The sequence below is a fragment of the Typopeltis vanoorti genome, chromosome 6, assembly GCF_054136105.1.
Source record: "Typopeltis vanoorti isolate ZY-2024b chromosome 6, IOZ_Tvanoo_1.0, whole genome shotgun sequence".
NCBI classification, from domain to species: domain Eukaryota; kingdom Metazoa; phylum Arthropoda; class Arachnida; order Uropygi; family Thelyphonidae; genus Typopeltis; species Typopeltis vanoorti.
In genome coordinates this window covers 94,292,970-94,306,538 of record NC_143554.1, presented here as the reverse complement: position 1 = coordinate 94,306,538, position 13,569 = coordinate 94,292,970, and the positions used below count along the sequence as shown (strand labels likewise).

The following is a 13,569-nucleotide window of genomic DNA, read 5'->3' as shown; positions in this document are numbered from 1 at the left end:
TTTGGTAGAGCAGATAAGGGATGCCAATTTTTTATATGGTCTATAACAAGAGGTCAGGTCATATTTTTTGAGGATATTGGTTATTTTCTCAGAGGTGCCCTGGATGTAGGGGATGGTGATAGATTTGGTGTAATCTTTATTGGGGAGGGGGGGGGGGTTGTGGTTTACTGGTTTTAGTATTTTTTGGATTTTTTGGGGGTTATAGCCATTGGCTAAGAAAGTGTTGAGGAAGTGGTTTAGTTCAGTGGTTAGGGCATCGTCATCTGAGCAGATTAATTTTGCCCTGTTATATAGTGTTTTTATAACCCCATATTGTTATGAGGGGGGGGAATTTCTGGTGAATGTATCTGCCTGTATGGGTGGGTTTTCTGTAAACAGAGAAAACCAAAGATCCATCAAGCTGGCGAGTGATTAAAGTGTCTAGGAAGGAGAGGGTGTTATTTCCTCTTTTTCTAAGGTGAACTGGACTCTGGGGTGTTGGTTGTTTAAGTGTGTTAGGAAGGAGTGGAGTGTATCTGAGCCATGTGGCCAAATAGCGAACACATCATCCATGCATCAAAGCCAAATAGTGGGTTTTGTGGGGCGGAGTTTAAGGCTTTCTCTTCAAAGGTCTCCATAAAGAAATTGGCCAAGGGTGGGGAAAGTGGTGAACCCATGGATGTCCCCTCTATCTGTTTGTAGAATTTTCCTTGCCAAACGAAATAGCCTGAGTTCATTGTGAACTGAAATAGAGCTGAGATATCAGGAGGAAACTTGGCTTGGATGAGCTCTTGTCTGAGTTGTTAATTCTGTAAGCTAATTACCAGTTATGTATGGCCAACGTATAAGCCTTGCTACTAGAAATGTTTACGTCTTATATTTTGTTCATGAAAATTTTGTTTGTGCAATAGAGTAGGTATTAGTAAATTAGTAAAATTAATTATTGATTATTTTAAATTATTTTTTTAACATTACTTCATTATTCACAATGTCAGATAATTCAATTAGACAGAAGAAGAAAAGAAAAGCTATTTCTTTAGAAACTAAGATCCAAATTTTAGATTGTTTAGCAGCTGGAGAAGGTTCGACATCATTAGGGAAATATTTTGGACTGAATGAAGCTACTGTGTGAATGATTAAGAAAAATGAAGAGCCATTAGAAAATCTGTTCTTTATGGAACAAAATTAGGTGCCAAGTTGTCATCGTATATATGAATGACATTATAAAAGTGATAATGGAAAAGGTCTAGTGATGTGGATAGAAAATTGCTCACAAAAAGGAATACCTTTAGACTGAAATGTCATTAAACAGAAAGCATTATGGTTGTACAAACAGATTTGGGAAAAGGAGCCAACAACATCAAACAGCAATTGTGATTTTTCTGCAAGCATAGATTGGCTTACAAAATTTCTCAAAAGATATGCACTTCATAATGTAAAAATAAAAGGAGAAGCCGCATCTGCAGATGAGCTGGCAGCTAAGGAATTTCTTTCAAAACTGTCCAAAATTATTGAAAATGGTGGCAACACTCCTGATCAAGAACACAGATGACACCAGCCTTTTTTTGGAAAATAATGCCAGGTAAAACTTATATAGCGAAATCACAAAAAAGTGTTGGTAGCTTTAAAGCAGCTAAGGATTGTGTGACTATTATTTTGCAGCAATGCTTCAGGAGATTGCATATTAAAACCATTACTCATTAATTGATCTCTACGACTGAGGGCAATGAAACATGTGGATTTTAACACGTTACCAGTGCACTGGAAGGCAAACCAAAAAAGGCTGGTTACAAAAGAAATTTTTAATGAAAGGTTCCATCAATTTTTGTTCCTAAAGTCAAATGCTATTTGATGGAAAAAAATCTGGACTTTAAAGTTTTATTGATTATAGACAATGTGCCTGGCCATCCTGTTTTAGAACACTCAAATGTGGAATTTTGTTTTTTGCCACCTAATACAACATCCTTAATACAACCACTAGACCAGTGTGTCATCACTACCTTCCAAACTCACTACATAAGAACATTCCAATACATTTTGGATAAACTAGATTAAGGATAATTTACTGACAGTTATTGATGTGGGGAAGAAATTTTCTATTTAGGATTGCATCAAACTTGCTAAGTTGGCATTATCAGAATTGAACCATCAACTTTAAATGCATGCTGGAAAGCTACTAAAGAATGTGTGAAAAAGAAAAACCCTGTACCTTTGCATATAACTGAATATCCCAATATCAACAGATTAGCACATGACATTGGCAGAGAAGGATTTGATAACTTTTTGTTTGCAGATATTGAAGAATTGATGGTTGACAAGGTTGTTAGTGATGATAAAATAATAGAAGCTGTCCTTGAGAATCTTGGTGAAAAAGAAAAAAGTGATGATGATGAAGAGATTCCACTCACTGCAGAATTAATTAAAGAAGGGCTTTAAATGGCTAGTAAATTGTAAAGTCATTTTTTTACACATGATCCAAATACTGAAGTTATGTATGATGCAATATGAAGAATTATACAAAGATCTAGTCAAAACAGGATCTCAATGATTAATTACAGAGTTCATGGTAAAAAAAAAAAAAAAAAAAAAAATCAACCTTCAGAGTTATTGGAAATTATTGCTAATTTAGTTCCTTTTACTGAAGAAAACGTTTCAGTATTGCAGTATAGGATGGCCAAAGTGTTTTTCAAGTGATGGAAGTGATTTAATTCCAGTTTCACACAAAAGAATGCGGCTACTGTCAGAAAGTGCAACGAATAAAATTTAACTATTAACCATATCATCAAACTATAATCCTATCTATGTGTCAGGTGTTGTGGTTAAGTTGTTGGAGAAGCTTGTGAGAACTAGGATCCAGAGTTGGGTTGACAACAATGGTATAATCTTTGATGGACAGCATGGATTTGCTAAAGGGAGGTCGTGTTTTAGTAATCTACTTACTTATTACAATAAAGTGACTGCTTCCTTGGACAGAGGAGAAGGATACATAGTAATATACTTGGATTTCGCAAAAGCTTTTGATAGAGTACCTCATGATAAGTTGACAGTCAAACTAGAGCAGATGGGGTTGGATATTAGATTAGTGCATTGGATTGGAGACTGGCTATCTGATAGGTATCAACAAGTTGTGTATGGGGGTGCAATATCCAGGAAAAGGAAAGTCACTAGTGGAGTGCCTCAGGGATCTGTTTTAGGGCCATTACTATTTAACTTGTATATTAATGATATTGGCGAAGATTTGGATGGAGATATTCAGTTGTTTGCAGATGATGCAAAGTTGGGACGAACCATAAAGAGTAGTGAAGATGTTGTGGCCTTGCAAGAAGACTTGAATAAATTGAGTGATTGGGCAAGCAAATGGAGATGTGAGTTCAATGTTGCAAAATGTAAGGTTTTAAAATTTGGAAAACAAAGATGGGATGCAGAATTTATGCTTGGTGAGAATATATTGTTGGAAGTAGAGGAAATAAGAGATCTGGGATAAGGATCTAAAATTTAGGAGACACATCACCAAAATTGTGAAGACAACACAAAGACTTCTGGGAATGATGAGGAGGACACTGACGTGTAGAAGTAGGGAGATTTTTGTTCCATTGTATAAGGCTTTGATTAGGCCACACATGGACTATTGTGCCCAGATTTGGTCACCTGGTTTTCAGAAGGATGAAGAGATGTTGGAAAGGGTCCAAAGGCGACTGACTAAGGTAGTTTCTGACCTCTGGAATGTCGAGTATGAGGAAAGATTGAAAAGATGTAATTTGCAGAGTCTAGTGGAGAGAAGGAAGAGGGGAGATATGATAGAGACCTACAAGTTGGTAAGGGGTTGTTATAGGATCAATGGTGGAGAAGTTCTACAGAGAACAGTGGGAGATCAGAGGAGAACCAGAGGTCATCCCTGGAAACTGTATAAAGAGGGTGTGAGTAGGGGAGTGAGAGGCAGGTTTTTTTCGTGCAGAGTTGTGAATGATTGGAATGCCTTGCCTGAGAGTGTGGTGTCTGCAGGGAGTTTGAATGTGTTTAAGACCCGGTATGATGAGATGTGTGTGAGATAAAAGGACCTCCTAGATGAGTCTTTGACTCCATGAGGACTTGTTTAATAATAATAATAATAATAATAATAATAATATCCGTGGGTGTATTTGGACCTTTTCAAATTTCTGTTTTATTAGTGACACGGTATTTTTTTTAAGAAAGATGCATATGTATATACTTTAAATAAGTATTTAAAATAAAAAATATTTCATTAAAATTAAATAGAGTTTTGGAAAAACTTTTATTCGGATTATATTGATCAAGTGTATATAATAAACAACTAAGTTATACCAACTAGTTTCACCAACTAAGTCTGTTGGCATCTTCAGGGTACATAACTGATGTAAGGCACTAAAAAGTAAAAAACTGTTACAAACTAAAATCAACAGTGCTCTGTTCTTTGTTTAATATAATTGGAATCGGTTGATTTTAGTTTGTAACAGTTTTTTACTTTTTAGTGCCTTACATCAGTTATGTACCCTGAAGATGCCAACAGACTTAGTTGGTGAAACTAGTTGGTATAACTTAGTTGTTTATTATATACACTTGATCAATATAATCCCAATAAAAGTTTTTCCAGAGTTTTTTGGTCAAGAAAATTAAACATTTTTTAACATAAATAGAGTTTTTTTGTTTGAAAACAACTTATCGTTCATATCGGGTGTTCACATCTGGAACCATTTTACTATTTTTTCATATGCACTCTATTCTTTTTTACATGATTTTTTCTGGAACCAATCTACCATGTAAATGGAAAATTGGGTGTATTATATTCTTAGGTTGATATATTCCTGTGGAGCAATTTTATAATTTCAATAGAAAGGAACTGCAATTCATTTGACATATTCAGATCTAAAAATATGTACTGGTATGGTTGACCTGTTATTTGGTGAAACAGAATACATCTTCTGTTTCATTATAATCTGATATACAAACTTCCTACTGATCCCAAGTGCTTTTAGTGTGTTGAAAATAATAGGTGGCTGCATTCCAACTTGGTGTAGTGCTATTACAGCTACATGGTTCTTATAATCTCCTCACTGTATGTTAACCCATTCAGCTAGACAACTGTCTATCTCTCTCTCTCTACTAATAAACATGCAAATGTTTATTGCAGGATGGTTGCACACAGTGCCACCAATGGAACCAGGCTTGCACAATTCAGTTCTATTACAACTTCTATTACACACACACACACACACACACACACACACACAATGGTGTGCAGAAGTTGTAACAGAAATGAATTGTCCATGTAGCTGTAATAGCACTACACCAAGTTGGAATGCAGCCATCTATTATTTTCAACACACTAAAAACACTTGGGATCAGTAGGAAGTTTGTATAACAAATATTTATAGCAAGACTGTGTGTGTATGTATATGAAACAAGAAGATACCTCATCATCTGATTTATTTGGTTTTCCTTTTTCTGCTTCTTTAACTTTCTTCAGTTCCTCTTCCAATTCAGTGATCTTCTGTTTTAGCCTATCTTTTACAGCAAGAAGTGATTTTATTTCTTCACGTAGAATTTCTTGTTCACTATATAAATGAAGCAGAAAAAAAAATTGCATTTACAGTTTTTTTATAAACATCTTAATCAACAAGGAGTTTAAACAAAATATTAAATTTTATGTTTACATTTAGATTAAAAAAAATGTTTTTAATTATTATTATCATCACACTGCCAATCTAATTAAATTGTCCTGCAGAATCACTACATCACCTTTACTAAGTAATTCTCCCCCCCCCCCTGCAGTTTTGAATCTTCGGCAAATAAACTGAATATTCTCACTTAAATCATTCTCAATATTAATATACAAATTAAAGAGCACTTACTCAGATTTTACAATAGAGTGACAGCAATTAGATAAGGGAAATGGCTATACTAGTAGTATCATTGTTAAACGTTCTGTATTTCTCAACCTTTTTTACCTTTGTTGTTCTTTACTTAAAACTTCATGAACTGTTGAGAATGGTCAACTGCCACCATTTATTTATTTCTACTAGAGCTTATGTTCTCACACCCTACAGTCTAACAAATTTAATATTTGTTTTACGACTGCACCAGTTAGACTATGTATTGAGCGCCAAATTATAAGATTTTAAACTCAAGACAAAGCAGATATTGTTAACATTCCCTGCTCATGTTAATCTTTATCTTTAATTAGTCATGGCTTGATTATTGATCGCTTAAACTTTTATCTTATGAAGGTTTGAAATTTTCAGGATAGTGCATTGACATAATAGTCCAATGTGTTATTCACAAACCATTTAATTAATTTTCAAAAAAAATCTTAATTTTTATGGCTATTTTAGCCTATTTTTGTTTAGGAGTGCCCCATTTTATTAATGACAGTGGCTTTTTACTCAGTTTTAGGGCATTACTTTAGTTTTACATAGATAGATATATGAAGAATAAGAGGGAAAATTCGGACATACCTTTTTAGGATGTTGCTGGCTGTTTTCTTATTCAGCGGCATCCCTGGTGGGTGGCGATATACAATTCATCTGTTGTTTAGGGAAGGGAGTATGACTGAAAGGAAGGAGGTTTTTTTGGAAATGGTGGGGGGTAGAGCAATGTGGGAGAATTATTGGTGAGGCAAGCGGTATGTGAATCCTTTTTAAAAACCCGTTTTTTATATATATATATATATATATATATATATATATATATATATATATATATATATATATAAAAGTATTAATATATTAATATATTAATAGTACGTTTCATATATATATATATATATATATATTTATATATATATATATTTATATATATATATATAAAAGTATTAATATATTAATATATTAATAGTACGTTTCATATATATATATATATATATATATATATATATATATATTAATAGTACGTTTATATATTAATATATTAATATATAAACGTATTAATATATAATATATTAATATAATAATATATTAATAGTACGTTTCATATATATATATATATATATATATATATATATATATATTATTATGGGTGGGCAGAGAATACTTTGGGAGGAGGGGATGAAAATAGGAACAATTTTTTGGGGAAGAGGAAAAATATGATGGGATAGGTTCAGAGGTGGGAGTAACGGGGTGTGAGCCGTGTCAACAGTGCGTCATCTTCGGAGCTCGTGGGGGGAGGAGTGGAGGCTGTGTCATGTCAGCTTGGTGTTTCTGTCTTTAGCGTAACTGTTATTTCCTATTGGTCGGAGTCGTGACCTAATTTTTATGCTATTTTATGTTATGTAATTTTTATGTTTATTCTATGTTAAAAAAATCTATTTACACAGTCTGATCCATATTAACACACACACACACACATATATATATATATACACACACATACATACAACGGTATTACAAGTCTTTGTCAATTTCAATTCTTCCTGATTCAGACTTCTAGAATATCCTGCTAGTCATACATACAGAAACTGAAAATACGGCATACCTTAGGCAAGCTTAATTCAATATTAAATTGCATTATCCAGTTCAATACAATACTCTTCTTACTCTTACAATAAAATTAATTACACACAGTTGAGATTAAGACACACCTTTAGCGAGCTTATTTCAATTGTTGTACATTACACGTAATGTACATTCTTGTTTGGAAATAACACATATATAAGTACTTACAATTCTTGCTCAGCACTGTCTTTTACATGAATATTTTGTCCACACAAAAGTGCCCCTTTTGTTCTCTTTGTTTCTTCTTTGTCCAAGTCGCCATTTATTCTATGCCCTTTAGGACCCTTAACATGGCAGTAATGTGCAGCTCTTTCCTAGCAAGATGTTCTGATGATTGACACTATCCTTCCCATGGCAGCAGACCAAGGTAAGTGAAGATTGAGGATCCTAAGACTTATGACGCTCTTTTCGATTACTGACAAAGGAATTCATGTGGCGGTGAACCCAGACAAGAGAAGACTCAGAAACTTCTGATCTATGATGCTTCTCTTTCAATTACCAAAAACAGACCTCACATGGCGACAGACCCAGGTAAGAGAAGGTGAAAACCCTAAAACAAAGTCCTTCTCGACGTTTCACCTTATAAAGGCCCGGACTTCCACTGTACGCATCTCTCAAAACATTCATATATGGGCATATATTGATTTAAACATGATGACATCATACTTTGCTCATCTTTTGAAATTGCCATATGTGAACATGGGTTAACGGCATTACATAAAGATATCATGCACTACATTATTTTTAACAAAGGCTCATGGTTAAGTTATTACAAATACAAGATTATTACAGACAAAATCGACATTTCTTTAAGTGCAATTCTCCCTAAAAAAACATATAAAAACAAACATAAGTTTCATAGTTACTTATCACAAGAGATTTTACATCATCATGGTATAGTCATTTTCCTTATCTAATTCTGCTGTCATGCTATTGTAAAATGTAAGTGAGTATTACTAGTATTACTTCTCTATGGAATCCAAAGACTCACCATGAGAGATCAAACATGGACAGACACCACAACAATGACTATCATATCTTGCCTTGAATACACTAGGTGTTGAAACACTCACCACATACTCTGGAAATATATCCCACTCATTCACCACCTGCTAAGCAAAAAGCCTCTTTCATCACTTCCATACTCACATGACTTTTGTACAATTTCCAAGAATGATCTCTTGTTCTTCCATCATCCATTATCCTATGCAATAATTCCCCTATATCTTTAAGTGCAATATCACTAGAAAAACACTATCCGATGGTCTCCTCTAACCAACTTATGTGTCTCAATTATATTACTACCATTGAAGATTCTCTCAATCTGTCCTCATGTTCAGTAATTCTGTGTCCTGAAACAGAATTACTGAATTATTGGTTATTTGTCTCTGCACTATCTCCAATATTTCCTTATCATCAATACAGTCAGATAACCAGATCTATGCACAGAAATAAAAATGAGGCTTAATTAAGATAAAGATGCAATAGTGAAGCTATCACCTCTTTATCTGTACATGCTAGCATTTTTCTTTGCATTACAGTAGAAATTTTCTGGGTAACCCTTACAATGTTCACAATGTTTTCCCTGAATATCATCCCCCTATTCACTAAGATTCCCTAGATACCTTGTCTCCTCCACCTCCTGAATCAAAGTTTCCCCAATATGGCAAAACTCATTACCTCTTTTCTAGCCAAACTACATAAATTTACATGTAGCAACATTCAAATGATATTCCCATTCTTCAGCCCAAAGCACCAACCTATTCTTATAACAATATCATACCAGAACTTTCAGACATTGCTCTTCCTAATTTAGCATCATCAGCAAACAACTGAATATCTCCTCTCACACCCTGAACTATACTGTTAAAACATAAATTAAACAAGAGTGGTCTCATAACAGAATCCTCTGGTACCCTATTTATTACTTTCCATTTTTGGAATACTGTCTCCCCCCCCCCCCCCAACACAACTAACCAGCTCCTATCAGTCAACCATCCCCATAACTAAGCTAAATGACTCCATCCGCATCATCCTGATCAATTTCGAATGTACTTTATCATGCAGTACCCAATCAAATGCCTTAGCAAAATACAGATAAATCACTGTATAAGCATCTCCTCTGTCCAATACACTAGTCACCTTAATACAAAATAATTTCCATACATTTCCATTCTCGTCAACACTACTCTATGAAATACACTAATGAAACATTCATTGAACATTTCCACCATCTCAAGCAGATGTAACTTGTATTCCAACTCCAGCAACTAAAGTCAGTCTTCAATATTTTGCCATTCTTCTTCTTCTTCTAGCAACATAACTGTGGAATTCTTCTTTAGGGTTTTGCTTTACTGCTTCAACCAATTTCCTTTCATATACCAATTATTGTTTCCTCTCTACACCTGTTACCTTCCTAATTATATCGTTACATGCACCTTATACTCCTCATGCTACTAATGTCTCTTTCTCAGAAGCTCGTGCATAATTTCATGATTCATCCATTTCAACCCTACTTTATTTACCCCTCTTAACCTTAGGAATAAATGATTCTGAACCAAGTCCCAGACACTGCTGTTTTTTTTTCCCCTCAACTGATCAACCCACTGCACATCACCAATCTGTTCATTAATGTATCACAGTCCCCCCTGTTCTGTACTTCCACATTACTCTTATTCATGAAACTTGTACCTGCCAAGTTGCTTTCTATGTCAAAAACTACATGATGACTCTCAACAGAATTGGTGGCATCATGGTGATATCTAATATCACTGTATGAGATGATAATATTAAGTCTAACACTCAAATCTCATGTTGCTTCAACTACAAGCTGCATAAAATACTTGTCCCTAAGTAACTTACAGAATTCAATCTCCTTATTCATACATTATTTCCTGCATCAAGTCAATGCTTTAAATCAGGCATGTCAAACATGTGGCCCACGGGACGCATGAGGACTGCTGACAAGTAACATGCAGCCCGCCAAACTTTGTAACTAAATATGGTTACAAAATCTTGTTATTTAACTTTTGACAACACTGAATTAAATAAACATATTTTAAAAAAATTAACATTTCCACTTAAGATTATTTTATATGCCAAACTACTCTGCAATTTCTAAAGGAAATAATGTTCTATTCGTCATTTCAAAAAATCTTGTTACACCACTGCATAAATATCCAATTTTACCGAATTTTAACGAGCAAGTCTACATCCGCTGACCACAGCAATCGCAGGCTAGCCGTTTGCAATTTCAGGTCGTAAGAAAGTGTAGTGTTTTCTTTATAATTAATAAAGAATTAATAAAAATAATGTTGAAACCTTCAACCAGTAAGTAATAAACGATTAATTGAAGGAGAACATCGTAGTTTTCAAGAAAAATGGGAGTTACAATATTTTTGTATCCAAGGGAAAAAAAAATTATGCCTGATATGTAGAAACTCTATTGCTGTTTGCAAAGAATATAATATTAAAAGGCACTACGATAAAGAAAACCATGAGAAATCTGTTGTGAAACTTCGTGAAGATAAATTGTCAGAATTAAAGTTGACACTTCAAATCAACACAAAGTATTTACCAAACCTACTGAAGATAACAGAACTACGGTAAAAGTCAGTTATTTGTTATCACATTTAATTGCAAGCAAGTCGAAACCATTCACTGAAGGGGAATTTATTCATGAATGCATTATTAAAGTAGTTGAAGTGTTGTGTCCTGATCAATTAAAGAAATTTAAAAATATAAGCTTATCTCAAAATACCATTGCTAGCAGAATTGATGATATAGCCGGGAACTTAAAGAATCAACAAAAATCAATAATTCTAACATTTCAGATCTATTTCATTGCAATAGACGAAAGTACTGATGTACGGGATATCGCTCAGCTGGCTGTTTGTATTCGTGGATGTGATATGAACTTAAAAGTGAAGAACTTCTAGAAATTATTCCTATGCACGATACAACCACTGAAGTGATATTTTTGATGCCCTTATGGAAGTTTTGAATGAATACAATTTATTGTTTAAAAAATTAGTTTGTCTTGCAACTGATGGTGCTCCTGCCATGACTGGTGTTGTTAAAGGAGTTGTTATAAATTTAAAAGAAAAATGCAAAGAACAAGGTAATAATAATTTTCAACATTTTCATTGCAATATTCATCAGCAAAAACCATGCTCCAAAGTTTTAAATATTGGACATGTTCCTAAAAAATGTCAGTAATATTGTAAATTATATTCGTCCACGTGGGCTTAATCATCACCAATTTAGTAACTTTCTAGAAGATATAGAAAGTGAATATAGCAATCTACCTTATTATACAGAAATTAGATGGCTTTCCAGTCAAAAAGTTTTAAAGCGATTCTTCAAATTGCTGGATGAAATTACCATTTTTTTTTAGAATCGAAAAATGATGAATGTGAAATATTAAAAAATGATCAATGGATGAAGGACCTGGCTTTTTCAGTTGACACTGCAAGTCACCTTAGTCAACATAATCTTAAGCTACAAGGAAAACATCAAGTAGTTACCATGTTATTTGACAATGTTAACATTTTCAAACAGAAATTATTACTAATTATTAAATTATTACATCTAAAGCAGGCATGTAAATGAGTTTGACATGCCTGCTTTAGATGAAAGCAGAAATGAAAGAGACTGGAAGCAGAAAATAAAGTCACCCATTAATTATCACCCTCATGTCATTCACCAGTCTCATTTGTCAGAACATTTCAGAATTATCTCCCTCTGCATTCCTGGCTTGTAGCAACACCCCACTAAACATCTAAAATTTGTGCAACTATACACCAAATGGCCCCAAAACCATTATCGTTACTTCTTTCTTCAAGTTCCACAGTAACAGGACACGACTCTTTCAATCATCATAAATATCATAAACGATAAAAGACCATCTGGTCTTTTATCGTTTCCGTCATTTCAAAAAATGCTATAACCATCACATTCTATTCCAAAGTTACTAAGGCAGGACCTGCCTTTTACAAAACTGTGCTGCCCATGTACAGTATCACATTTCTATTCATAAATTCCTGGATTTTACCTTTAACCACTATAATTATTGGTTTGTAATTTGTTAATTCTGTCTTGGAGCACCTTTATGTAATGGAACTACCTTTATAGTTAAGGTAGAACTGGTAGGCTCCCTTGGACCCTACCAGTTCTGAGACATAAACAACTTCATCAGAGGCCCTAGCAATTCTCTTGCACATTCTTGTAGCACACAGCCTGACGTGCCATCCAGTCCCACTGCCGCTTTCATGCTAATATTTTTTAATATGCTGAGCAACTCCAAGCTGTACTGCTCATGGATATGCTGATCGCCTTTTTCTTTATGCTCCCTCCACATTTTCCCCCCAGCTCCTGCTTATTATCACTACTTGTCCACTTAATCACCGTTTGGTTTATGCTTCTTACCTTGGGTAAGCTTTTCACAAACCATCCTTACCTACTTCTCAAGCACAACTGACATTTTTCCTTGTAATTTCTTAAGAGAGAAATTATCTCTGTAATTTAGAGAGATAATGTACATTGTGCTTAACATTTAAGAAAAAAAAAAGAAAAAAAGAAAATTACTTTTACTGAATAATTTAATACTACAAAATCCTGATATGAAAACTAACCTTTTATTCAACTCCGATTTAAATTCCTAATTAATGCTGGTGCACAGTGAGTTTTTCTTTTCTGCTCTTTCATCGCTTCTTTTCTTTCTTACTGCTATTCCAGAATAAGGATGTTCAAATACTGCAGTGTGTAAATGTCGTTTTCCTGCCAACTTGGCAGGAAAATGACCCAGAGGAAGACCAAGATATAGGTGGATTGATACGGTACAAAGTGCCTTAGACGATAGAAATATAAGATCTGATAATGTTGGAGTCTTGACAAGTAACAGACTGATTTGGAGGAAAATTGTAGATAGGAAGTTAGTAATGATGTAAATTTTTCATGTAGTACTATCATATCCTGTACACCTCCCCCCCCCTTGAGGGTACATTGCAGGAATTTGATGATGATGATGATGAAATATTGCAGTTGTACTAATACCATACTTGACTCAAGAATGGAAGGTTTT

At 34.1% G+C, this 13,569-nt stretch overlaps 1 protein-coding gene across 8 annotated transcripts in view; it reads right to left on the bottom strand.

Moving 5' to 3' along the window:
• Window positions 1-13,569, bottom strand: part of LOC150105717 (C-Jun-amino-terminal kinase-interacting protein 4-like) — a 615,637-nt gene that overhangs the window by 306,647 nt on the left and 295,421 nt on the right. For all 8 annotated transcript variants that reach the window (XM_090394309.1, XM_090394311.1, XM_090394312.1 and 5 more), the window contains one exon: window positions 5,411-5,552. In XM_090394309.1, coding sequence (XP_090250435.1) covers window positions 5,411-5,552 — 142 coding nt within the window. The remainder of the gene's footprint in view (window positions 1-5,410; window positions 5,553-13,569) is intronic.